At 45.6% G+C, this 27,589-nt stretch overlaps 1 protein-coding gene across 2 annotated transcripts in view; it reads right to left on the bottom strand.

The window, feature by feature from the left end:
* Positions 1-7,113: 7,113 nt before the first annotated feature.
* The window catches only part of TBC1D4 (TBC1 domain family member 4), a 109,786-nt gene continuing 89,310 nt past the window's right edge, over positions 7,114-27,589 (bottom strand). For both annotated transcript variants that reach the window (XM_087726323.1, XM_087726321.1), the window contains 9 exons: positions 24,545-24,705; positions 21,784-21,993; positions 17,302-17,460; positions 15,880-16,038; positions 14,445-14,689; positions 12,986-13,145; positions 12,447-12,616; positions 10,603-10,779; positions 7,114-9,587 (listed from right to left, as the gene is read on the bottom strand). In XM_087726323.1, the coding sequence (XP_087582449.1) occupies positions 9,375-9,587; positions 10,603-10,779; positions 12,447-12,616; positions 12,986-13,145; positions 14,445-14,689; positions 15,880-16,038; positions 17,302-17,460; positions 21,784-21,993; positions 24,545-24,705 (1,654 nt within the window). In that variant the 3' untranslated portion in view covers positions 7,114-9,374. The remainder of the gene's footprint in view (positions 9,588-10,602; positions 10,780-12,446; positions 12,617-12,985; positions 13,146-14,444; positions 14,690-15,879; positions 16,039-17,301; positions 17,461-21,783; positions 21,994-24,544; positions 24,706-27,589) is intronic.

Below are 27,589 nucleotides of genomic sequence, written 5' to 3' on the forward strand. Positions count from 1 at the left end.
TTCTTGTTTCAAGAAGAGGAGGGTCTTCAAAAGAACTTTTCCTCCTGACCAGGTTGTCACAATCAGCAAATTAAACATGACTCCAGAGAACCTCTGGCTTCTAAGAGCATCCTGGCAGATCAGCCATATAAAGGGGGGACAAAGATGCCAGTGGATGTTCAGTGGAATGGAACCACCTCAAGGAATGGACCAACCAACCAACATCTATCTCCTTTGCCCCAGTGTTGTTCCAACACTGAGATATTCCAGATGAATTTCCTATGAAAGCTATCAAAAACCAAAATGGTACTACTCCAGGTGACCTCTGTGGCCCATGGCAGGTGAGTAGAATTTGGTGGTTGAATTGTGTCAAGCAGGCTGGAGAGAAGAAGGACAGCCTCCTTCGCTGTCAAGCTTTGCCCTGCAGGAAGTTAAAACCCACCCCTCTCCTAGAAAAATGAAATATCCTGGGAAATATCCTGTAAAGGCAGAATATTATATTTCCCTGGATAAGAAATGGAGAAACATGTTTTTAGGCAGGAAACAGACTCACTCTTAATAGCCTCCACCTTTGTCAATAGGCCATGAAAAGGCCTGAGCTAATCTAGTCTGCAAAGATCTTCCCCCCCCCCAGTGGTGGGTTTCAAAAATTGTTCGAACCTACTGTGGGTGTGGCCTCCTTTGTGGGAGTGGCTTGCTGCCCATGTGACCGGATGGGAGTGGCTTGCTTCCCATGTGACCGGATATGAAGATGCCGACGACACTTGTCAGAACCACCTTAAATTACCTCACACACAGCACTGGCATGCATAAGAATATGATGTAAACTTGTTTTTTAAAAGGCATCTTTGGTTTGCGTTAAAACAACTTCAACACATGCAATGTTCTGATTGCACCACAAACGCAGTAGTCATCCTTACCTTTCACAGAGGCACTGGGTTTTATAAATATGAGCATGATAGTGTATTATAATCATATCCAAGGACCAGTGGTGGGTTTCAAAAAATTTTGGAACCTCTTCTGTAGGTGTGTCCTGCTTTCCGGGTCCACTGGTAGAACCTCTTCTAACCGGTTCGGTAGATTTGACAAACCGGTTCTACCGAATAGGTGCGAACTGGTAGGAACCCACCTCTGCCCCCCCCCTTCTGCTCCAGGGTGATGGGATTAAGGCATGATAGCATTAGCCCTTTATCCATCTCACCACAGGGCACCTGGGAGGAAGCAATGCTCAACCAAACTTAGACACAGCCTAGAGAGTTGCTCCTGCATGGCCCCATGGGAGTTTGACAACCAATCAGAATACAAGCTCAAGATCAAAGCCCTGAGAGGGCATAAAACAAGGGACTTTCAGCATCTTGGTCTCTTTTTTCTTCTTCGCCCAACATCTGGAAGCATGTGATCCCCCTTTTCTGTTCAGGAGCTCAGGCCATGTGATCCTGTCCACTGTTAAACCATCTTTCCAAGCAGCCTCCATGTTTCCAGTGTCTTTTCCCCCACTTGGAACTGAACCCAGAAGGACATTTCTTCCAACAGCCCCAACAAACTTATTACTAGGTCAACACTTTTTTGCATCTGTTGTGTAGTTTCAGAGACCAGGATTGGTAGTTATTGCAATCTGTTCCTCAAGTTCCATGCCATTAAACCAAAACAGAACACCCAAGGCATAGCCCAGGTCTACAGTTTTTTTTCCTAGCAAAAAAACAGCTAGGTAAGGTTTTTCAGGATCTGGGAATGAAATTTCTTTCCTCATAAAGCATGGGATCAAACAATCCTCCAAAGTTGCTGAATCAGAACTGTCTATAAAAGCAACAGAGTTCTGCTTGATCAGGATTTCTTCCCATAATAAAAATAATAATAAAAAACAGCAGGTCCCACAGAGCCCGATTGTAATGACTTCAAGATGTAACGTTCTGGGAATGAAGCTGCCTTAGGCCCTTGTCTTCATTTACAAAAGCTGAAGGAGGAATGGGTGTCTTTCGTATTTATTGCTTCAATATTTGTTGAGGAAATCACCCGCGATGCTCCTAGAGATTGCAAGTCGTCATGCACCATGAAACCCACCTTGTCAGAGAAGGGGACTTCTGGATGCCTTGGGAGCTTCTGAAGACCTTCCACACAGAGCTTGCCGTTTGAGAGATTGAGCAAAGACAGACTCACAATCTTTTGTTTTGGTAACAAGTTGTTTTATTTTTTACATACCCTGTTTCCCTGAAAATAAGACCTCCCCTGAAAATAAGCCCTGAAAATATTGCAACACAGCAGGAGCCATGAGGTGACCATACTCACCACCCCCTGCACCTCAAAAATAATGAGACCTTCTCAAAAATAAGGCCAAGTGCTTATTTTGGGGGTCAAAAGAAAATAAGATCCTGTTTTATTTTGGGGAAAACACAGTATATATATATTTGTACTGTAATTTTTGGTATGGCAGGGAGGAAGAGTGACAGATCTTGATTTCGGTCCTGTCCCCCCTCCTGTTTAACATCTACATGAAACCGCTGGGTGAGATCATACGACGGCATGGGATAAAATACCATCAATATGCAGATGATACGCAATTGTATCTATCTGCCCCGTGCCAGCTCAGTGTAGCGGCGGACGTGATGTGCCGATGCCTGGAAGCTGTCAGGATCTGGATGGGGATGAACAAATTGGTGCTCAATCCCGATAAGACCGAATGGCTATGGATGTTATCCCCGAAGGACAGTTCAGACAGTCCGTCCTTGATCCTGGGGGGTGAAGACTTACACCTCTCAGAGAGAGCTCGCAATTTGGGGGTCCTCCTGGATTCACAGCTGACACTGGAACACCATCTGTCGGCTGTGACCAGGGGGGCCTTTGCCCAGGTTCACCTGGTACACCAATTGCGGCCCTACTTGGACAGGGGGGCACTTCAAACGGTCGCCCACACCCTTGTCACCTCAGGGCAGGATTATTGCAATGCGCTCTACATGGGGCTACCCTTGAAAAGCGTTTGGAGACTACAGCTAGTCCAGAATGCAGCCACGCGAGCGATTTTGGGTGTACCGAGATACACCCATATTACACCTGTCCTCCGCGAGCTGCACTGGCTGCCAATTGGTCTCTGGACACAATTCAAGGTGTTGGTTATCACCTTTAAAGCCCTACATGGCTCAGGACCAGCGTATCTGCGAGACCGCCTACTGCCACACACCTCCCAACGGCCGATAAGATCCCACAGGGTGGGCCTCCTTCGGATGCCGTCAGCCAGACAGTGTTGGCTGGTGAGCCCCTGGAGGAGAGCCTTCTCTGTGGCTGCTCCGACCCTGTGGAACCAGCTACCCCCAGAGGTCCGGACCTTACCCAGTCTCATGGCCTTCAGAAAAGCTGTTAAAACCTGGCTGTTCCGGCAGGCCTGGAGCTGTTGACCTCATTGTAAAGGTCCAGCCCCGATTAGAAATGTATGTGTGTTGGGAATTTTTAAATTATTCTTTTATTTTGCTTTTCTTTTTCTTTCTTTGTAAGCCGCCCGGAGTCCTCCGGGATTGGGCGGCCTAGAAATTTAACAAACAAACAAACAAACAAATAAATAAATTGAACCCCAAATTCTTGTTGCTAAGCAAGATAGTTTTGCTCCGTTTTCCATCTTTTTTGTCACAGTTGTTAAGTGAATCCAGGGGAGGGATTCAGCCGCTTCGGGCGAACTGGTAGCTCCGACGATCAGCTGGGAGCGGGCCAATTCACTCCAACAATCAGGTGGGCCCATCCACCCGCCCCTGTGCTTTACTTACCTATATCCTCTCAGCTGATTCACGCGGGAGAGCAGATTGCCCCACCTCAGCTGTGTTACTTCCCAGAAGTAACATGGAAGCTAAGTTTTATTAAAATTGTGCACACATGCAGAGCGTGCATCAGGTGCACACGTGTGCGGAGTGCACAAGACGTGCACGAAGCACACGATCACCGAGCCGGTTGTTAAACTGGCAGGATCCCACCACTGGGTGAAGCTCTTGTTAAGATAATGAATCTGGCTTCCCCATTGACTTTTATTTGTGTCAGAAGGTTGCAAAAGATGATAGAATAGAATAGAATAACAGAGTTGGAAGGGACCTTGGAGGTCTTCTCGTCCAACCCCGTTTAGGCAGGAAACCCTACACCATTTCAGACAAATGGTGATCCAATCTCTTCTTAAAAACTTCCAGTGTTGGAGCATTCACAACTTCTGGAGTCAAGTTGTTCCACTGATTAATTGTTCCAGCTGTCAGGAAATTTTCCCTGAGTCCTAAGTTGCTTCTCTCCTTGATTAGTTTCCACCCATTGCTTCTTGTCCTACCCTCAGATGCTTTGGAGAATAGTTTGACTCCCTCTTCTTTGTGGCAACCTCTGAGATATTGGAAGACTGCTATTATGTCTCCCCTAGTCCTTCTTTTCATCAAACTAGACATACCCAGTTCCAGCAACAGGTTCTTCACATGTTTTAGCCTCCAGTCCCCTAATCATCTTCATTGCTCTTCTCTGCACTCTTTCTAGAGTGCTTTCTAGAGTGATCACATGACGTTGGGTCACTGCAACAATCGTAAATGCATGCCAGTTGCCAAGCATCCAAATTTTGATTGTGTGATTCCGGAAATGCTGAAACACTTGTTAAATCACACCATAGGCCATTTTTTTCAGTCATTGTAACTTCGAACAGTCACTGCATGAATGGTTGTAACTTGAGGCCTACCTGTACCGGCATCCCAGGTCCATCTCTCAGATACATGGGTGTCAAACCCGCCATGCCACATTGCCCTCATGTGATGTTTCATGATGTTTTCCCCACTTACGGAGCTAGGGTGGGCGTCTCCTGTGCATGATGCCTCCGGCTTGCGGGGCCGCCAGTTTGACACACCTGTACTCAGAACATCCCTCCAACTCCTTCTCTTCCACACAGCAAGTCAAGGCTTGTGATTTCAGGCTGTCGAGCATCATTTCTAAAGTCAACACCCATCAATCACCAGATCATGTCCTGAAATGTTTCTTGGGCTCAAAAGATCTGGTGGCTCGAATAGGTATTCCTGAGCTCTAACGTTATGTAGCAGGGGGGAAAGCGAATAAAAGGAGGGTTTGGGAGAAAGGGGAGGGCACAGAGGGAGTGCAAGAGAAAGAAGGAGAGGTTTGACTGGGGGAAAAGAAAAAAGGAAAGGGAAGAGAAAGAGTGGGAAGCAGGGAGAGAGGAGGTGAGACCAAGGGGGAAAGGTGGGGGGGGGGGATAAGGAAACAGGATAGCAGAAAGCTTCAGTGGGCCAAGCCTGAGGGAGAGAAGATTATAGAATAGCAGAGGCTTCAGTGGGGCCAAGCCTGAGGGAGAGAAGAGTATAGAATAGCAGAGGCTTCAGTGGGCTAAGCCTGAGGGAGAGAAGAGTATAGGATAGCAGAAGCTACAGTGGGCCAAGCTGAGGGAGAGAAGAGTATAGAAAAGCAGAGGCTTCAGTGGGCCAAGCCTGAGGGAGAGAAGGAAATAGGATAGTAGAGGCTTCAGTGGGCCAGGCCTGAGGGAGAGAAGAGTATAGGATAGCAGAAGCTACAGTGGGCCAAGCTGAGGGGGAGAAGAGTATAGAAAAGCAGAGGCTTCAGTGGGCCAAGCCTGAGGGAGAGAAGGAAATAGGATAGTAGAGGCTTCAGTGGGCCAGGCCTGAGGGAGAGAAGGAAATAGGATAGTAGAGGCTTCATTGGGCTAAGCCTGAGGGAGAGAAGAGTATAGAATAGCAGAGGCTTCAGTGGGCCAAGCCTGAGAGAGAGAAGAGTATAGAATAGCAGAAGCTTCAGTGAGCCAAGCCTGAGGAAGAAAAGGAAATAGGATAGTAGAGACTTCAGTGGGCCAAGCCTGAGGGAGAGAAAAGTATACAATAGCAAAGGCTTCATTGGGCCAAGCCTGAGGGAGAGAAGAGTATAGAATAGCAGAGACTTCATTGGGCCAAGCCTGGGGGAGAGAAGAGTATAGAATAGCAGAGGCTTCATTGGGCTAAGCCTGAGGGAGAGAAGAGTATAGAATAGCAGAGGCTTCAGTGGGCCAAGCCTGAGAGAGAGAAGAGTATAGAATAGCAGAAGCTTCAGTGAGCCAAGCCTGAGGAAGAAAAGGAAATAGGATAGTAGAGACTTCAGTGGGCCAAGCCTGAGGGAGAGAAAAGTATACAGCAAAGGCTTCATTGGGCCAAGCCTGAGGGAGAGAAGAGTATAGAATAGCAGAGGCTTCAGTGGGCCAAGCCTGAGGGAGAAAAGAGTATAGGAAAGCAGAGGCTTCTGTGGGCCAAGCCTGGGGGAGATAAGGAAATAGGATAGCAGAGGCTTTAGTGGGCCAAGCCTGAGGGAGAGAAAAGTATACAGCAAAGGCTTCATTGGGCCAAGCCTGAGGGAGAGAAGAGTATAGAATAGCAGAGGCTTCAGTGGGCCAAGCCTGAGGGAGAAAAGAGTATAGGAAAGCAGAGGCTTTTGTGGGCCAAGCTTGAGGGAGAGAAGAGTATAGGAAAGCAGAGGCTTCTGTGAGCCAAGCCTGGGGGAGATAAGGAAATAGGATAGCAGAGGCTTCAGTGGGCCAAGCCTGAGGGAGAGAAAAGTATACAGCAAAGGCTTCATTGGGCCAAGCCTGAGGGAGAGAAGAGTATAGAATAGCAGAGGCTTCAGTGGGCCAAGCCTGAGGGAGAAAAGAGTATAGGAAAGCAGAGGCTTTTGTGGGCCAAGCTTGAGGGAGAGAAGAGTATAGGAAAGCAGAGGCTTCTGTGAGCCAAGCCTGGGGGAGATAAGGAAATAGGATAGTAGAGGCTTCAGTGGGTCAAGCCTGAGGGAGAGAAGAGTATAAAATAGCAGAGGCTTCTGTGGGCCAAGCCTGAGGGAGAGAAGAGTATAGGAAAGCAGAGGCTTCTGTGAGCCAAGCCTGAGGGAGATAAGGAAATAGGATAGCAGAGGCATCGGTGGGCCAAGCTTGAGGGAGAGAAGAGTATAGGATAGTAAGGCTTCAGTGGGCCAAGCCTGAGGGGAATTGAGTGAAAGGAGGCAAGCAGAGGAAACAACGAAAACTCCAGCAGTCCTTACAAGGGCTAAGGCTACAGTTACAAGAAAGGAACCCCCAAAACACCTCCTTGTGCAACCACCCATAGAAATATTCCGACGGCAAATGAAAACAATACGAGCAGATGCAGCAATGGCAATTTATTGGAAAACTTCCATGTGACAACATGAACAAGTCAGTGAAACCAACATAGCGTGAAATGTTGTGATTTTTTTAAAAAAATAAAAAGTCTCGTGTGCTGTCATAACTCAAGACCACCGGCATCCAATTCTCGGGGGCTGCTTCTCCAGGCACAAAGTGCACCCCCCCCAATGAAATTGCAAAGAAACAGCACTTTTTTTGCTTCCAAAAGTGTGATGTTTCTGCAACTCTGCCGGTTTTGGTGCGATTCTGTTGATTTGATAAGAAGCAGCGAGAAAATAACGCCAGACACACATTTTTTTGGGAAATCTCCCGTGCAAAAAGCTGAAATTAGGGCAGTGTCCTGTCATGCATTTTGGCTTTTCCTTTGGGACGTTGCCCAGGAAAACTAAGAAATTATATGATCAGGATTTTTAAAAAAGGGGGGGGGAGGCGGGTTTGACTTACGCAGCAGCGGGTGGAGGAGAATGCCGACTGTGTTCTCCTTGGTTTTGCTTGTGCTTTGCATAACGCAAGGCATGTGGCAATGGAAGCACTGTCACCCACACCTGTTTCTTGGACAAGGAAGACACTTGGCTGAATTTGGCACAATTTTAGAGAAAGCAGCTGGAGAAACACGACAAGTCGTTCCCAATGTGTGGGGGCGGGGAAACGACACAACATGTTCCAAAACATATTTCTTGTGTTGGCTGATTGCTATTTTCATCCTTTTGATAGATCAAACGTTGATTTCAGTGCCTGGTCTGCATGGCAGAAATAGCTCCCCCCCCCCAAAAAAAAATCCCAGAAAAACGTACTTAAGAAATAGGCACAGCAGCAAACAATGATGTTGATGATAATAAGAATAATAAAAACAATCAACGCCATCCAGAAATTGCTAGATTTTCAAGAAGCCGAATCTCTGCTTCTTAATGCTTCTTAAAAAAAGAAGAGGTGGATACAGACATGTTATGCTGAAATGTACAAACTACCACATAGGGGTAGCCACTCCCCTTGGCGTTAAATTCGGTGACCACCTATTTGTTCTTCCGTTGCAAGTGCAACGTTGAAGGTTTATGGGATCTTCCCTGTGGAAGAAATACTAACTTTTGAAGAGGAAAAAAGCTAGAGAATTGAGGAAGTAGGAAGATCTTACAAGGATTTCTCCTTGGCCAAGTGGAATCAGGCTTCAGGATTTGGCATTCAGCTGAAGGACATCCCATCTATCATGTTTAAGCCTCTCAGGACTTGTAGTGCTCCATAGCATCTCTGACCCATTGCTGAAGTGACAGGGCGGACCGTGGCACAACTAAATCTCAAGAGCATGAAGAATATACAAGGGGCTAAGATAACACTCAACCCAACGAATTCCTGCAAGTCAGAGGAAAGGAGTTGATCCCAAGCATTTCAGGCAACTTTCCCCAGGAGAGGAGCTTGCTTGGAAAGTCCTAACTGCGTTCTGACACACTCCCGCCCCAGCCACACCTTAAACACTCATTGTTTTCGTTCTCTGTCTCACAAGGAAGGGGGATTGAAGGGGGGGTCCCTGATAGGTCTTCTTTGCTTTTCAGGATAGGGAATGGGTGACTTTTCATCACCTTTTCATCACTAGCTCTCCCTGAAGGAGACAGGAGGAGAGGCCAGTTGTGTGTCCGCTGGAGCACAACTGTTCCCAGCGCAAAGGAAGGACCAGAGATAAAGTTCCCTGAGGAACTTTAGAAATGGACCCCCAACATGTAGCAGACATGCACAGACACCCCCCCACCCCTCCGCCCACCCCTCAGCTGGGACCTGTGCTGCTTTTTGGAGGTGTAAATACATTCTGGCTTTTTATTTTTAGTTTTTCAAGTGTTGATCAGCGTGTAGAAAAGACCCCGTTGCCTTCCTTAGCTGAGGGAAGGTAGAGTCTCCCATGTTTAAGTTACAAGCAGTCTCAAATTCCACCGGTTTTCCCCGTTTCGATCAGCCCTAAATGTACACCTGACCTTCTTCATTCGATCCCGTCTTTTGTTCTGCGCACTGCAAATTATGTACATGCGTTATATAAAAGAAGAAGAAGACATGAACTTGGGATTTACATATTGAGGTTGAAAAAAAGGCCTCTTTGCTACTGCGGCTGCTACTTGTAGAATCTTGTGAGATGAGGTGGATCTCCCTTCCAGCAGTGGCCTGGCCTGTTTCTTTGTTTCCATCTATGAGAAACCATATTCTCTCTCTCTCTCTCTTTTTTCCCCATTGCGTCCTCTCCCTCATTTATGGCTTCCTTCTAGAATTTGTTTGGATGACAGTTGACTTCTTTCAGCAGCTCTTCACAGTCAGACAGGGCCTCTTGGGGCAGGTAGCTGCAGATCTTCTCCAAGGTCTTCTGGTATAGAGCCTTTTCCTCTTCCAGGGACTGGATTAAAATCATCATCTGGGTCTCCCTCCTCAGGGCCTCTTCCAAGTTGGCCTCCACGCCTTGGATCTTAGAATGGGCCACCTAAGAAGGAGCGGAAAGAGGAAATAGAGATGGTCAGAGGAGATCCTTCACTTCTGCCAGGCTAGATTCCTAGGCTGGCCAGACATCCTTTATTATAAAGGGCAGCCCTTCGTTTCAGAAAGGTCCCCTTTAGATTTATTTATTTTAAAGAAATACATTGTATTTTATTTATCCTATTTCTTACTCCCATCAAATCAGCAATCTAGCCTCAGATCATGTTTGTTAATCACTGGCTCCCTCTCCATTTTTTTAATTCCATCTAAATGGAAGGGAATGGAATGAAAGAGAAGGGAAGGGAAGGGAAAGGAAGGGAAGAGTTGGAAGGGATCTTGGAGGACTTCTAGTCCAACCCCCTGCTTAGGCAGGAAATCCTACACCACTTCAGACAAATGGTTATCCAACATCTTCTTAAAAACATCCAGTGTTGGGGCATTCACAACTTCTGGAGGCAAGTTGTTCCACTGATTGTTCTAACTGTCAGGAAATTTCTCCTTAGTTCTAGGTTGCTTCTCTCCTTGATTAGTTTCCACCCATTGCTTCTTTTCCTACCCTCAGGTGCCTTGGAGAATAGCTTGACTCCCTCTTCTTTGTGGCAACCCCTGAGATATCGGAAGACTGCTATCATGTCTCCCCCAGTCCTTCTTTTCATCAAACTAGACATATCCAGTTCCTGCAACCATTCTTTATATGCTTTAGCCTCCAGTCTAGAGGTGGTATGCTGCCGGTTCACACTAGTTTGGGTGAACTGGTAGTGGCAGCGGCACAAGGCTCCACCCACCCAGACATAATCAATGCCCAGATGTGCATGCGCACACGCTCTCGCTACCGAACCAGTAGTGAAGGAAATAGAATACCATTACTGCTCCAGTCCCCTAATAATCTTTGTTGCTCTTCTTTGCCCTGTTTCTAGAGGAAGAAAAGTGGATATTTCCTTTGAGGGCTTCTTCTTTACCTAATTTGACATTGTCAACTGCCCCCAAATTCAGATTGATCTTGGCTCTTCGTTGAGCTTTACCTGAAGTTTCTCTAAGAGGTCCATATTCTGCCTCTTCAGCTGACTGTTGGCCCTTTCAAGTTTCTCTGAAGCTTCAATCTCCTCACAAGGGCTCAGGTTCTCTTGCAATTCGTCCTGCAGAACATGGTACTCCACCTCGTAGGCATGAAGCTGTTTGGAAATGTCCATCTCAAATACCTACCACGGGTAATGAAAGAGAGGGGAAAATGTTTCCTTTACAATCCACTGGCTACTACTTTTAAATTTAAATTTCAATTAAATTCTTTTAAATTTCTGGACATTTATATCTCAGAGGACCTCTCATGGTCTATGAATGCTAACATGCTTGCGAGGAAGGCACAGAAGCGGCTGTACTTCCTGAGAATGCTCAGGAAGAAAAATCTATCTCAGTATTTACTTCTGTCCTACTATCACAGCACCATTGAGAGTGTCTTGACATACGGCATTCTTGCATGGTATAGGAGCAGCTCTGCAGCAGACAAAAAAGCTCTACAGAGAATCATTGAAACTGCCCAGAATACCACCGGGCTCCAGCTACCAGCCCTGGATGGTATCTTTGAATCTCGCTGTTTGAGGAAGTTGCACAACATTCTCAGAGATTCTTCCCATCCTGCTTACAATCTTTTTGAACTGTTGCCTTCTTGCAGAAGATACAGAACGATTAAAACTAAGACCACACGTCTTCTGAATAGCTTTTATCCCAGAACTATAATTGCACTCAACAATGAACTAAAAGGCCACCCTCAGTGAGCTGTTGGACAGCATTACTTGGTCTGTTGTGTGGATGCTTGGGTGGTTTAGGGGCGGGGAATTTTTGGTGTGTGTGGGTATGTGTGGGGATTGTCATGTGTGCTTGGCCTGGTCTCTGGGTGTTATGTGAATTTTGTTGTATGGGTATACTGTGTATATAGGTACAATGACAATAAAGTATTATACTTGAAGAGAAGACAAATAACTGAACTCTTTGGACCTCAGAGTGTGAAAGAAAACTAACCACATGCCAAAGCAAAGAGGGAAGGTGGAAGCTCCCTGTTGTGGCCCGCCAGCTGCCAGCGGAGCTGGTGGAAGACTCAGGCGATGAGGAGGTTGGAGAGGAATTTGGGCCAGTTCTGGAGCCTGTGGAAGGCTCTGATGAGGGCTCTGTGTTGGACGCAAAGATAGAGCTATGCCTGTCCGACATTTCCCAGCCACCGAAGAAGCAGCTGCCTTTGGAGGCTGAGATGAGTGAGGAGGAAGAACAGCTGGGGCCTGTTCCAGATGCACATATGCACAGAGCAGTTAGGAGAGCTGAGCAACGGAGGACAAGGAGTCGACTCGGGAAGCAAAGCACATGTGGGTGCTGAATGGCCTCTCCCTGGCTGAGGAATAAATAGAAGGAGAGGGGAGTGGTTGTCATAGAAGACAACAGTTCGTATTTCTGAAGATTTTGTTCATTGTGTTTCCTGCTTGCCAGAACTTAATTTGCAGCCTTTGGGCTGGGAGCTCACAGCCTTGCAATTATTGCAAGGAACTGATAAGGTCTGTAACTGCAGTTAACTCCCTGAAGGACTATTGCCTGTATTTTTCGGTGGGTGAATGCAATTAATTCACAAGAAGTAAATAAATAAAGAGGGGTTTTAACAGACATAATAAAAACAATACAGAATTAACTAAAAGAGAAAAGAAAAATAAGAAATAATTTATATCTGTTAAAACTATTAGAAAGTTATTTTTTTTAAAAAGAAGGAACAGTGAGACATAGGTTACCCCCAGAACTCAGTACTGTCAATCAAGTGATGCTTTAACGGGATTTCTGCTCCTAGGAAAGGAGAAAGAGAAGGTGGGCAGAAATAAACCTGTGTTACCTGGGCCATTATCTTCTCCATCTGGGGCTGTGACATGTCTGGCAGAGTGTTCTTAAGAAACTCAACAATGCCTTCAAATGTCTCACACGACATGATGCTCTCCTCCTGGGTGCTAAGCAGGCATAGTGCTACCTTAAATATGACTTCTGTACCTTGAAGGAAAATGATATCTGGGGCGAGAAAGAGCAAAACAATAGGTTACAGGCAGGCCTCGACTTATGACCAATGGGACACGCAGTTTCACTGGTCAGCAAAGGGTTTTTACAATTAGAAATTCTATCCATGCAAGAGAGGGCAGCTGCCATTCATCTCAGGAATGAAATGCATCTTAACACAACATCGCAGAGTATTTTACAAAACGATCAGCAGAGAACAGTTAATAGCACGGCCTCCGCCTGGGCTATTGAGCAGACGAGTCGCCACTCCAAAGGAAGTAAGAAAAGAAAAGGCACAACAAGACCTGTTCTGTTCTAGCATTTTCCTGTTGACATCTGCAATGAATGTGCTTCTTAGGACTGCAAGGCAAAATGGATCCTTACCAAAGATTCTGGCTACGAATCCCAGGGGAAATTGCGAGGCAAATAAAGTGAGAAACCAGGGTGCAGCATAAAGGCTCGGGCTGATATCGTTTTCTTCCAGATGGTGGTCAAGATCCCGGTGATAATCATGAAGCAGCCTTGACAGCTGGTACATCTGGATCTACATGGACATATGGAAAAAGGGGAAGTTAGGAGATTCGTAGCTCCATATATGGCCAAGCATATTGGCAAACCATGTTCTTTCAGTCAGTGTTCCGATATCTCGGGGGCTGCCACAAAGAAGAGGGAGTCAAACTATTCTCCAAGGCACCTGAGGGCAGAACAAGAAGCAATGGGTGGAAACTAATCAAGGAGAGAGGCAACTTAGAATTAGGGAGAAATTTCCTGACAGTTAGAACAATTAATCTGTGTGAGCTGAAGCCAGAAACATTTCTGCTGGGAATTCTACCTGAAATTAATAATAAAAAGAATGTATATTTAATCATTCATGTATTAACTGCAGCTAGAATTGTATTTGCACAACATTGGAAAAGTGTAGAGATCCCTATTGATGAGAAGGTGATAAAGAAAATATTAAAATGTACAGAAATGAATATACTAATAGCAATAGCAATAGCAGTAGACTTATATACCGCTTCATAGGGCTTTCAGCCCTCTCTAAGCGGTTTACAGAGAGTCAGCATATTGCCCCCAACAATCTGGGTCCTCATTTTACCCACCTCGGAAGGATGGAAGGCTGAGTCAACCCTGAGCCAGTGAGATTTGAACCGCTGAACTGCTGATCTAGCAGTAGCCTGCAGTGCTGCATTTAACCACTGCGCCACCTTGGCTCTTACTATACTAACATTAGAAATGAAAGAGAAAGAACAAACTGAATATTATATGATTTAGGAAGTATTTTACCAATGATTGGAGAAACAAAAAAGGAGTTTTGAAATGAAGAAAACTAAAAAGAAAAGTAGATAATACACTTAAATAAAAATATAAAACGGTTAGTATGTGTATGATAAGAATAATGATGTTTAATGTTGATATATTATTACTAGAAGATAGAAGAAAAATGGAGAGTTTTATAATGTTTAAATGCTTAATATATTATAATACGAAACTTAGGGAAATATTGTTAATATGAACGTGAAAGATGTGGCAAAAGAGGAACGATATTGCAAAGAGATGTTGGTACCCAGACAACACACTGCATAAGGAAAGATGGAATGTTTATTTTTGTAATTGAAAAACAATAAAACTCTTTTAAAGAACAATTAATCAGTGGAACAACTTGCCTCCAGAAATTGTGGGGGCTTCATCACTGAAGGCTTTTAAGAAGAGATTGGATAGCCAATTGTCTTGAAATGCTTTAGGGTTTCCTGCCTAAGCATGGGGTTGGACTAGAAGACTTCCAAAGTCCCTTCCAACTCTGCCATTCTCTTCTGGTTCCGGTTCTGGTTTTTTGCCTTACCTGCAATGACATCATGTCGGGCCTGTACTGTTTCCGGAACCCGAGATCATACATGAGGAATTTCAGCATTTCGAAGGCTTGCTCTTCACTCATGTGGAGGAGCAGCACGCCGGCCACGAAACTGATGCCTTGACAATAGCCCACCTCCTTGTCCAGCAAGGAGTAGGCTTTCAGCAGGTTGAAGAGCGAGAGCTGTCCTGCGCCCAGTTGAGCCGAAAAGTAGGGATGGGTGGGGAAAGTCCTTCCTGGGAACGAAACAAGAAGGGGTGAGGTCAGAAGTGAAACCGGTGTCAGGCCTGCAACCATCTTTTCTTTGGGGTCTTTGGCTTGCCGCACTTTCTATAATCCTGCTATGCATTTTCTATTGTGGGAAAATGGGGGGGGGATGTAAGGAGTCACATACTATGTAGTCACAACAAAATCCTTTCTAGAAAACCATCCTTTGTCTTTGCACCTCTGCACCTGACCGGAACTGGATGGGTGGAACTGCCAGCATGGCAGTGGGAGATTGGACCATGTGATGGACTTGTGGGTGTGGGGGCAGGGTCTTGAACTTTCAACTGGGTGGGGAAGCTTTCAGATTCAGGTTTTCCCAGAGGTGCCAACATGCCTCTCTTAATAAATTGGAACTTTGAACAATACTTTCCCTTGGACTCTGATTTACTTTTGGATGCTATTTGGAACCCAGACAATTGGGTGTTGTGGCCTGTCAGCGGCCGTCCCTTCCAGCAGCTGAATTTGAGGAGGAGGAGGAGGCGTGGGAGTCAGGGTTAGCATCAAGGCAACCCAAGAGCTCCAAGGAAGAAGAGGGAGTGGAGCTGGTAGAGAGACAAACAGAGGTGGAGACTGAGCCATCCATCAGCCCCCAGATGGAGTGTCAACAGCTCCCAGGTCTGGAGGTGGCTGATGAGGAAGAGGAGAAACAGCTGGGTCCAGTGTCTGACATGTGGATGTGCAGATGGTAGAGGAGAGGAGAGCAGTGGAAATCCATGGACCGAACCTTGGGAAGGAAGAGCTGTTGCTGCTAGCGAAGCCCCACCCTAGCTCTGGGGATAAAAGTCAGGGGGCAGAGATGAATAGGGGTGGCAGGCAACTATTCATCTTCTGGACAGATGGACTTGTTAGCCTCTGAGACAAACTTTTTGCCAGGGCTGCCAGCAATCCTAACAAAGCAATCTTTTGAGTTCACGTCAGAGGGTTTTCATGTTTGGGGAGTTGGGACAGAACATCGGGACTCGGGAAAAGCTCAGGCTGCTTGCTTCCTACGGGAAGAGCTCCAGGGAAAAACCATCAATGGAATTCCAACTGAAAACAAACGTCAGCCTGAGATCTCTTTCCACGATGATCAGCATCACCAATCAGTGCTGCAACTTCACTATTACGGGGATGCCCTGGATCCAGCCCAGAGCATCCGACAGACGAGTAGCGCCCTCACCCAGGTCCACCAGGATGGCATGCTGCTGCGTTGTCAGCTGCTTCAAGAGATCTTTGTAGGAGATGTCGGGAGGCTGTTGCTTATTTGGGAGCCGGTGTCTGACGCGGTGCTGCACGGCCAGAAATTGCCAAATTTCTCCCCGGCGGCTTTTGGGGACACCTGAATAAAACCGTGAAGAATGGAAAGGTAGAGAGAGAGATGCATAATTTCTTTTTTTTTTCCCCTGCAATCACACATACATACACAGGGACAGCCTTGAGTGTGAGCAACAGCTGAAAATACCTGGCAGTAGTGAGGCTATTTCTGAACTTAAGAAAATAAGCTTTGCCTTTGATTGGCCTTGAAAGCTAAACAGGGGCGGATTTTATTAGGATGGTGGGGAGACAGCAAAGGAAATCCACCAGGTTATATATAGTTGCACCACTGGAGAAATGCAAGGAAAGTATCTCAGGGAGAAGGAACAAACACACCCTGTTGGCAAAAACCCACCCACAAACACACAAACCCAACCTGGAGGTGCTCCTGAAGTACCAAGAACTGACTTCCACTCAAGGACATCTTTCTCTTTTTCATCCTTCAATGGCTGAATCAAAACTCAATGCTGTAATCAATCCCTAATTAACTAAAAACACCAGGCAGTAGATGCAAAGGAAGGAACCCCGCTGAGATTTTGAGACACAGCAAAAATGTTGTGCAATGTTCCTCTCCTGCATGGGTTGCCATTTCCCTTGCAGATGCCAAGCCTTGGATGCAGTGGTGGGTTCCAAATTTTTGAACAGCCAGTTCTCAGCTGGGTGGGCGTGGCTGGGTGGGCGTGGCTGGGTACGTCATGTAAATGAGTGGGCATGGTCACCTCTACATCACATGTGTGGGTGGTACCTGTATGGGGCAGGCATGGTTGGGGAGGAAATCCAGGGGGCTCTGGGGGGGTGGGAGGAAAGAAAGATCCTGTACATGTGTGTGTGTGAGAGAGAGAGAGAGACAGAGACAGAGACAGAGACACAGAGACAGACAGACAGACAGACAGACAGACAGACAGAGACAGAGAGAGAGAGAGAGAGACACAGAGACACAGAGATTGCATCAAGCTAGACTGGGAAAGTTGGCTGCAAGAGAAAGAGAAGCTGAGTAAGTTGTTTTGGAGTATTTTTTGGGCTGGTTTTCAGGCCATTTTCAGGCCTTTTTTTCAGCCAATTTCAGGCTGATTATCAGGCTGATTTTGGCTGGAAAAAAAGACGGCCTGAAAATGGCCCGAAAAACAGGCGGGGTCAGCCAGTGGTCCAATTTGCCGGTTCTCCAAACTGCGCTGAATCGGAACTACTGGTTCAGGTGAACCAGTCTGAACCGGCAGCATCTCACCTCTGCTTGGTTGAGACCCATGCCTTTTTCCCAGGCACTAAGTCCGTCGGGCTCCAAACTTACCATCTTTCAGGGTGGTATGAATGTCTTCCACATCACATCTGATCTTGGCTCTGCAATTCAACAGTTTCTTGTCCCAGATGTTAATGGCATCCTTCTGACAGGTTCCAACTTCCTCATAGTCCAGCTTAATTTTCCTGGATTGGAGCTCGTCTCTGCTCGCTGCAAAAGAGAAGACCCATGAAGCATCTTCAGATAAACAGCTACAGTACCTTCACAACTTCTGGAGACAAATTGTTCCATTGGTTAATTGCTCTCACTTTCCGGAAATTTCTCCTTAGTTCTAAGTTGCTTCTCTCCTTGATCAGTTTCCACCCATTGCTTCTTGTTCTGCCCTCAGGTGATTTGGACAATACTTGACTCCCTCTTCTTTGTGGCAACCTCTGAGATATTGGAACACTGCTATCATGTCTCCTCTAGTCCTTCTTTTCATCAAACTAGCCATGCCCAGTTCCTGCAATCATTCTTCATATGTTTTAGCCTCCAGTTCCCTAATCATCTTTGTTGCTCTTCTCTGCACTCTTTCTAGAGTCTCCACATCTTTTTTTTTTTACATCGTGGCAACCAAAACTGGATGCAGTATTCCAAGTGTGGCCTTACCAAAGCATTAAAAAGTGTATTAACACTTCATGTAATCGTGAGTCTATCCCTCTGTTTATGCAGCCTAGAACTGTGTTGGCTTTTTTGGCAGCTGCTGCACACTGCTGGCTCATATTTAAATGGTTTTCCACTCCAAGATCCCTCTTACAGTTACTACTATTGAGCAAGGTACCACCTATACTGTACCTGTGCATTTCTTTTTTCTTGCCTAAATGTGGAACCTTACTTTTTTCACCAGTGAAAAACTGATTTTGTAGGAAACAAACTTTCTTGTTCCTTTCAAATGTCTTCTCAATAACGAATGCCTCGATAGCACGCCTCTAAGAATACTAATAAGCAGGAAAAGGTGGATATCCTGCCCAACCAAAGGAATTCTAAAGCCCGGGTCAATTACAATGTCAGGAAATGTTTTAAGCTTTCATCAACAAAAGGTTGGAACCTAATCTTTTCTTTTCAAGGTCATCTTCTGGACTAATGTTTTTCCTTGTTGGATTTGCTAAACATGGCATGCTTCTCGTGTTCAATGCAACACCCGAAGGACAGTGTTCCTTTGCCTAAGGCGGGAGAAGGCCCTCTTTCCATAGCAGTGCTGTCCTCAGATGCAGAGCCATCTCCACGGGCACAAGAGCCATCACCCCAACTCAGCTCCACCGCGCATGCACACGCGCCTCCTGTCAGCCAGCTGATTTTCGGGTCTCTGCTGTGTACTTGCAAGAAGGGGCACTTGCGGGAGACACGCACACCTGCATGGGTGGGGGAGGTCACGTGGGCATGCACAGGGGCGGGGGGAGCATGAGGGAGTATGGTGCCCCTTGCAGCCCGTTTTTTGTCCCAGGAGGCTACAGGGACGCCTACTAGACCCAAAATGGGATGCAGGGGGAAGGTCTTGTGTGCATGCACAGAGGGCAGAGAGTTGTATGCGCATGCATGGGGAGCAAGGGGGAGTCACATACACATGTGCAGGGGTCAGGGCACAGGGGGTGTCATGCGTGCATTGAAAATGCACGTGATGGCACGCAACGACAAAAAGGTTAGCCATCACTGCTATAACCCGTGCGCTAATGTGGATGTATTTTTAAGTTTTGCCAGGGGGAAGTATGTTGGTTTATTGGAGTCCCTGTTTGAGAAGCTTGGTATTTGTGTTATGGACTAATTGGACATCGCCTGGGGAAATCATCTGGGTTTGCTTGTAATTGGCTTCAGTTGGGACAGTTCTAAAGCCAGGTAAAGAGAACCGGTGGGGCGGGAAGACTAATAAAACACTCCATAAACCACACTGATGTGTGAGTGAGTAGAACAGCACACTTACCTTCTGCAAAACAAAGCTTCCTTCAAACTCCTCGATAGCATTAGGAAGAACAGGAAGCGTTAAAAGTTGGTTAATCGATGTCATTAAGGTGGATAAGGTTACAGAAGAAAAGTAGAGGTGAAGGGGGGGGGGGGGGAATTAGAAGAAAGGCAACTTCCAGCTGCAGAAACTTTGTTATTTTCCCTCTACAGCCCTTGGGTTTGTCCCGCACGGTGGTTGCTATGGAAACAGCCCCGTCGGCCATCAACAAGAAGCCGAAATACCCGGGAGTCAAAATTTCACTCAGCCAGAATTCCCAGCGCCCCTCTTGGTTATTTTCTCATTTTCCCCCTTTCACATTCATCACCAGGAAGGGGAGGGAGGGAGAAAATAAATGGCTTCATGCTTTTTAGCTCATAATGCCCGCCGATTAGAACACTCTTCATTCTCCGAATATATTCTCTGCTTTATTTCCCCCGGACCTCCCTCGACATCCGTTAAATGGTATATCACCCAAATGGTCTTATGCATCACCCAGGCGTTCAAGCGAGATATTAAAGGAGAAATAAAAGGAAACGCCGACCTCTTCGACAGAGGGGAGCCAGAGATGCTACGATCAACTGGGACGGGCAGGCAGGGGAGGCAGGAACTACACTTAGGCTTGTGCAAGATCCAAGGTGGGACTTGGACATTTTCCCATGGTCAGACTGGGCATGTGCTGAAGCACAACTTCTCCAGAGTAAACAATTTGGACTCTGCCTTCTGGGAACATTCTCCCGTCTGTCCCCCTGGAAGGGCTGGAGAGAGTTCAGAGCCCTGCGGTTGTTCTGTTTCCATGTCTTCTTCTCCATCTTCATGTATGAAACCATCAGCAATGGCGACCATCAGTTTCCTCCTTCCTCTTAATGTTGTTGTGGTTGTTGTTAGTTGCGAAGTTGTGTCTGACCCATCATGACCCCATGGGCAACGTTCCTCCAGGCCTTCCTGTCCTCTATCATCCTCTGGAGTCCATTTAAGTTCACGCCAACTGCTTTGGTGACTCCATTCAGCTACCTCATTCTCTGCCTTCCCCTTCTTCTTTTGCCCTCAGTCTTTCCCAGCATTAGGCTCTTCTCATTAGGTGGGCAAAGTATTTGAGTTTCATCTTCAGGATCTGGCCTTCTAAAGAGCAATCAGGGTTGATCTCCTCTAGGACTGACTTGGTTTGATCACCTTGCAGTCCAAGGGACTTGCAGGAATCTTCTCCAACACCATAGTTCAAAGGCCTCAATTCTTTGGCATTCAGCCTTTCTTATGGTCCAACTTTCACAGCCATGCATTGTAACTGGGAAAACCATAGCCTGGACAATACACACTTTTGTTGGCAGGGTGATCATCCTCTTGATGACCAAGTCTAAATTATATAAACAGATGAAGCAGCTCTAAATCTAGAGTTTCGTTGCTGGGGGTGGGAATGGGACCAGAATGCAGATGGGGAGTTTCTGGAGACCATGTCCAAAAGAATGTCAACCTGTGTGTGCCAACAACATGTTCTTGATATCTCCTCACTTCGTTCTAAGCAAAGGAGGGTGAGGAACCTGAGCAGAGGTTCTGCCCTTCATCGCTCAACATCTTCAGGCAGAGAATATTAAGGCTTGTCCTCAAATCGCGTAGCTGCTGGAACTGGGTTCCCTCTCCCTGAAGGGATGAAGAACACCTAAAGCTGCCTTCTTCTTGGCACTGATGGCAAAGACCAGCAAAGCAGCAAAGAGGACCTCTTCTGCCCAGGCTGACATGTTTGCCACTAAACTAAACTAAACATCTGATCCACTGAACCATGTTTAGAAATTGTTGTGGGAAGAAATTCTAAGAAGCAAGCAAATAGGCAGGTTTCAGAGGAAGGAAGGGAGGAAGGACAGACCATCAAAATAGAATGAATAAAAGAAGACTATTTTCTTGAAATACAATTTAGAGGCCAGAGGAAAACAAAAGATAATTTTGAGGCGCTGAGCTGCTATAGGGAGCTCACAGCCAGACATACACAACTGCTATGCTAAAACAGCAAGATGGGTTTGTGATTCTTGTAACTATTTAATCTATATATATATAAAAATGGCTGTGTGTGTGTGTGTGTGTGTGTGTGTGTGTGTGTGTGTGTGTTCCAGCATAACTCTGGAACGCCTCAAGCAATTTCAACCAAATGTGATACACAGATCATTTACCCTCTGGAAAAATATTGTGGGGGTAAGACACCCCTAAAACCCATTGGGGGATGTTCGTTCTGTTAAGATACAGCCTGTTGTGCTATAAAATGGCTTCTACTGTCCTGCTGTAAAATGGCTTCTACTGTACAGTGCAGTAGAGTTGCCATGGAAATGGCATCACAGTACTCCACAAGGGGGCTCCCTCTGGTAAGGGGGAAAATTCAACATTAGAAATTAAGTTTGGTCGGGACATTTCCCCTCCTATAAATAAATACCTGGGCAACACCAGGTTATCAACTAGTGAGTCATTTAAAAAAAAAGATACTGGAAAGGCAGAGTATAAGTCCACAAATGCCCCCAGGAAGTTTTCCATCCCCCTCGGGATCCCCTGGCTAGCCTGAGGCCTGCACCAACCTTCCAGTTTCTGGTTTTCCTTCTCCATCCGAAGGAGGAGGATCTGCTGGTGGATCGCTTTTCTCCACAGGCTCTGCAGCTCCTCCGACTTCTTCTTTTCTCCAGTCTGGTCCTCAACATCCTCGTTTTGCAAGAAGGAAACCAGGGGCACTTCGTCAAAGGACGGTGGAAGCGGAGATAACGGCAGCAGTTCTTTTTCATCACAGCCATCTGGGAAGAACCATTTTGTTAATGGTGAATTCGGTAAATGCTATCCAGTATCTGTACTTGGGGCCTGCTTTAAGGAAATGCAGCCCAACCCTAATTGTGTGTTTTTGATGTTACCCTGTCCATCCCATTACCTGTGTGTTACACTTCTCCCATCCCACAACATCAACCTACAAATGGTTGGTTGCAAATCCTGCAGAGACCCGAACAAACCACTTTTGGAATTTGGTTTGTGCTGCGAAGTCCCTAACACAATGCAACCTCAGTTTCAACTACCCTGTATGCCGGGTTGGGGGGGGGGGGAGACAATAATGGCCCTTTAATGACTTGTGGACTTCAAATCCCAGAATTCCTGAGTTACGGTCCATGCCAGCTCAGGAATTCTGGCAGTTGAAGTCCACAAAACATAAAGGGGGCCATGGTTCCCCATATCTGTTATATCCAGATATCCAGAAATTGATGTATTTGAAAGACAAACAAGAGAAATCCTGAAACTTTAATGGATGGATGGACAGACAGACAGATATAGTAAGGGGGAGAGAGGGAGAGAGGGAGAGAGAGACAGACATGGACGGACAGACAGACAGAGGATATATGATAGAGATGATAGATAGATAGATAGATAGATAGATAGATAGATAGATAGATAGATAGATAGATAGATAGATAGATAGATAGATAGTTAGAGAGAGAGAGAGAGAGAGAGACAGACAGACAGACAGACAGACAGACAGACAGACAGAGTGAGAGAGAGAGACAGAGACAGACATGGATGGACAGACAGAGGATAGCTGATAGAGATGATAGATAGATAGATAGATAGATAGATAGATAGATAGATAGATAGATAGATAGATAGATAGATAGATAGATATGGATGGATGGATGGATGGATGGATAGAGATGGATGGATGGAGAGAGAGAGACAGACAGACAGACATAGTGAGAGAGAGAGACAGAGACAGACATAGATGGACAGACAGAGGATAGATGATAGAGATAGATAGATAGATAGATAGATAGATAGATAGATAGATAGATAGATAGATAGATAGATAGATAGATAGATAGATAGATATGGATGGTTAGATAGATAGATAGATGATAGTTAGATAGATAGATAGATAGATAGATAGATAGATAGATAGATAGATAGATAGATAGATAGATAGATAGATAGATAGATAGGACTCTATCCTGTTCAGAAAATAAAACCAAGAAAGAACACATTATTTTTGGATTTCAGATTCTCTCCCATTTGGTACCCCCAATGAGTACAGATATAGGTGACACCTTTTAACATCAAACAACACTCATTACATGCTGGATCGGGAAGAGTACTCTTGAACCAACAGATCCCTTCAACAATACAAAAGGGCTTTTATCATTCTCTGCCTAAAGAGCTCCCAGGCAGGATCTTTTATTTATCATCAATCAGGCTTTGAAGTAGTTGGAAATGAAAGGAAACCACACAAAACTCTCCCTCCTGGACAAGGGCCCTTCAGAGGTATGAGCTCATGGGAGACACGGGGACACATTAAGGGGTCCTTTCAGTACAGACTCCAAAGCAGCTGTTGGCAGAAGCTGTGGAGTCATTGTGTTTATGAATACTTGCAGCAGAAACACTGACAGGAGCAGCCTGTTTTTCTTTTCTTTTTAAAAATATTTTTATTAAACAGTTTTTTTTCCATTTTTTTTTAAAAAAACATAAATATTGTCTGTGCAACTTTTCTGCATCGTTAAGCATCCATTATACTCCTTTTATCCGTAAATATATACACCTATCTACCTACCTATCACATATCCTCATCCAAGAAGCTTTTTTCAGCTCTGACTGGATGGTATGGAACGGAAGGATTTATACCCCTTGCAGACAGCTGGTCATTTGCATTTCCCCACCATCAGAGCTGAAGAAGCTTCTTGGAGGAGAAGCAAAATGTCTTCCCAGAAAAACCAGAAAGTCGGGTTGCCTCTTGAAAAAAGCACCTTTGGGACAACCGTGACCTGGATGACTGAGAATCTCCACAGACACTTTGGAACCTAGATGTGAATCTCCAAGAGATACCCATCTGTTGTGGCTCGGTAGGAGCCTTTGGAGCTGCTATCAGACACTGACACAGAAACCTCCTGTGAGTGGTTTCAGGATGCTCACAGGAGAGCAGAACGAGCAGCTGTGGCTCGTTAAGGATCTCCTCCTGTGGATAAAAGACTGATGGTGCCACGCCCTAGTTGCAGAAGTCAACGTTGGTTCCGTTCCTGTTCGAGTCTAGGTTCCCTGTTCGTGTTCAAGATTCAGAGAAACCAACCTGGAGAAGTGGTTTGCTGTAAGAGTTTGTTTTTGCATTTGCTGTTTAACTTTTTGCCAGAGAATTGATCTGTGTTTATTTTGGGCTCGCAGCCAGCAAAAGCCGGGACTGATAAAAATATTTCCTTTGAAGTTCTGTTTGGCTGTCGTTTCTGAACGAACAAGGTGGGGGTCAGAGCACCCATCCTTAAAAGAGAAAGGGCGGCCCAACTGCACTGCCTGAATCATTTTCTCTGAGCAGACACTGACCTTCAAGCTGCATGGCCGAAGGAGACTTCTTCATGGGGGATGCCACCCTTAGGAAGATCCTCTGCCGCCAGGAGATCCGACGGGGGGCCAGGGTGATACCACCAGCATTTAGAGAGTCACTGCTGCACACGGAAGAAGTCCTCTTCCTTTTCTCCACATCGCTGCAGGAGGGACCAGGAGGAAAAAAACACAACAGGAATCACTAGAAACAGCTCTTCTTGTGAACACTGAGCTCGGCCCATCCAAAGCCAGCAAGAGCATTTATACACCCAAGGTTGAGTTCAGTCACCAGGATCAGGGGCAGCTCAGATGTTCCATGGGGGACCTGGCATCACTTCAATCCAAGAGCACCCCCAATGGTACACGACAACCACAAGAAAAACCTTGCTTGCTCACCTTCTTCGCAGCCAAAAGAGACCCTTCCTTTTTCTCCCAGTTCTGCAATTTCAAGGGATGCAGTGGCTCAGTGGCTAGGACTCTGAGCTTGTCGATCAGAAAGGTTGGCAGTTCGGTGGTTCGAATCCCCAGCACCATGTAACAGAGTGGGCTCCCCTTACTTGTCCCAGCTTCTGCCAACCTAGTAGTTCAAAAGCATGTAAAATGGCAAGTAGGAAAATAGGAACCACCTTTGGTGGGAAGGTATCAGTGTCCCGTGCACCTTCAGTGTTTAGTCATTCCAGCCACATGACCAAGGAGACATCTTTGGACAGCGGTGGCTCTTCGGCTTTGAAACGGAGATGAGCATGGCCCCCTAGAGTCGGGAACAACTAGCACATATGTGCGAGGGGAACCTTTATTTCACCTACTACAATTTCATGTACTTGAAGTTAACCTACATCCCAACTCTAAGATTTCATTTTTCAGTACAGGAGCTAAAACAGGTTCTATAAATAGGCCTTAAATCAAAATGAAAATGAAAAAGCAAGCCATCTTTAAAAGAAAAAAACAAATTGAGTTAAAAAGGAGGAGGAATACATGAATTTGAGGCACAACATTTGGGCTTTTGTTTGTTTTTAAAGCAAACTGCACTGAGGCATAGAAAAGAAATTCCCCTTCTTTGGTAATTGGAAGGGGGAAACTGGTTTCCTCCTACTCAAGGGTGGGAAGTACCCGAACAGACCAGCTTTTAACACTTTTGCAGCTCTTTCCATAAAGCAAAACACACTTGTGTTTATTTGCAAAACATGAGAGGGACCGTGCTCCCTCCTCACAAAGGTTATGAAAGCTGAGCTGAGAAACGTAAACATTTCCAAAGCCTCAGAGAAGCCATTGGGGCTGCAGATGGAAGAGATTCAAGGACTTTCCTCTATGGTGCTCCTGGGAAAACTTTTCTAAACGCGTTTTTCTTTCTTCCCCTCCCTTAAGGAAGAGGCTGGAAATGAAAAAATAGATGGTTCAAAACTAAGCAATTAACTGTGTCTGAACTGCCATCTCTAACACCCTGTCTCTCCTCCAGTTACAATTATTTGAAGTCTACCTATTTACAGGTAAAGGTGAAAGTTTCCCCTACCCAGTTGTGCCTAGGGAGAGGTCCTCATCTCTGTTTCTTAGCCGAGGGAGCCAGTGTTGTCTGAAGACAATTTCCATGGTGATGCGGTTGGCATGACTATATGCCGAGGCACACACAACCTTCCCACCGAAATGGTACCTATTTATCTACTCGCATTTGCGTGCTTTCAAACTGCTAGATGGGCAGGAGCTGGGGAACGGAATGGGAGCTCACCCCGTTGCACAACGCTTGGGTCTTGAACCCCAGATGCTAGCTGACAAGCTCAGTTGTCTTTAATCACTGAGCCCTCGAGCCCACACCAACGATCTAATAAAAGTTTCAATGTTCAACAGCCACAGGAATGGTTTAACAAGAACAATAAGGGGAGAGAGAAAAAACCCACAGGCATAGCTCCCTAGTCCTAAAAAGGTTATGAACAGCAAATTTCCAAAAGGGGAATTAGCAGTATCAACAATTTGGTTTCAAATTATCCCTGAAGCTATAATTCAAACAAGCATTCAGATAAGCTCTTCTGGAAGTTAAATATGTTTACAGTTTAATCATTCTCATTTTTCCTCTGGCAGTGCAAAAAAAAGTCATAATAGTTTTTTAACATAATGCAAAACATTCCTTCCCTTGGGAGCCTGGATTATGGTTTTTTTTTTTAAAAAAATTGGTATTAAATCAAACAGCAAAACCATTAATGCATTATAATAGTAATTACTTCCAAACACAATTTTCTTTGCACACCAGACGGCTCAACATTATTCTTAAAGCAAGTGTGTAAGAGGCGCAAGGAATTTCCAAAGAATTAGCCCTCAGTAATACCCTGGTTTTATTTCAAACAGCTGCAAGACCCTGTTAGGAGTGTGTATTCAGACATGTCTACACTACAAGGGAGACATTTTGCAGAACTTCGCCATCCAAAACATATAATACTTACAAAACTACTTTCTTCTTCCTGTTTCATGAACCACACTGAGCTTCTCCAAAAACAAAGTGGGAATTCCTACCACCCTCCATTAGACCTTGGCAGCAATATTCCACGCCCGTCATCCAAAGTTAAGTTGTCATTATTTTTCCGTGTTCAACAGCAAACGCTTCTGGTTTGATCCAGCTGACCCAAGAGAAATTTTTTATGCTGTTGCTAATATTGGCATTTTTCTACTGTGCCTTTGCTTTCGGTTCAACTTCTCTTTTCCTTGGAAGAAAGGCAATTATCTTAATGCCTCCAAATCATGCTTTAGTCTGCACTCTTTGAAAGGAGTCAAAGAACCAAAACACACACATGCACTGGAGGAAAAAAAAAACAGCAGGCAAATGCTTGGGGAAGTTGAGAAAAGCCATGAAAACTTTTCTCCCCAAGGCTATCTGGTTAGTAGCAGCTTCAATTCATTGACCTGGCTGGCTTGGAGATCTCTTTCCTCCCCTTTATGTTTGCAGGGGCTCAAAACCTGGCAACTGGTGAACTTCAACTCCCAGAATTCCACAACCAATGTGACTAGCTGAGGTAATTCTGGGAGTTGAAGTCCACAAGTCAAAACTTTGCCCAGGTT

The sequence above is a fragment of the Thamnophis sirtalis genome, unplaced genomic scaffold (assembly GCF_051295495.1).
Source record: "Thamnophis sirtalis isolate CommonGarterSnake01/CBP01778 unplaced genomic scaffold, rThaSir2_p1.2 scaffold_12, whole genome shotgun sequence".
Taxonomy (NCBI): Eukaryota; Metazoa; Chordata; class Lepidosauria; order Squamata; family Natricidae; genus Thamnophis; species Thamnophis sirtalis.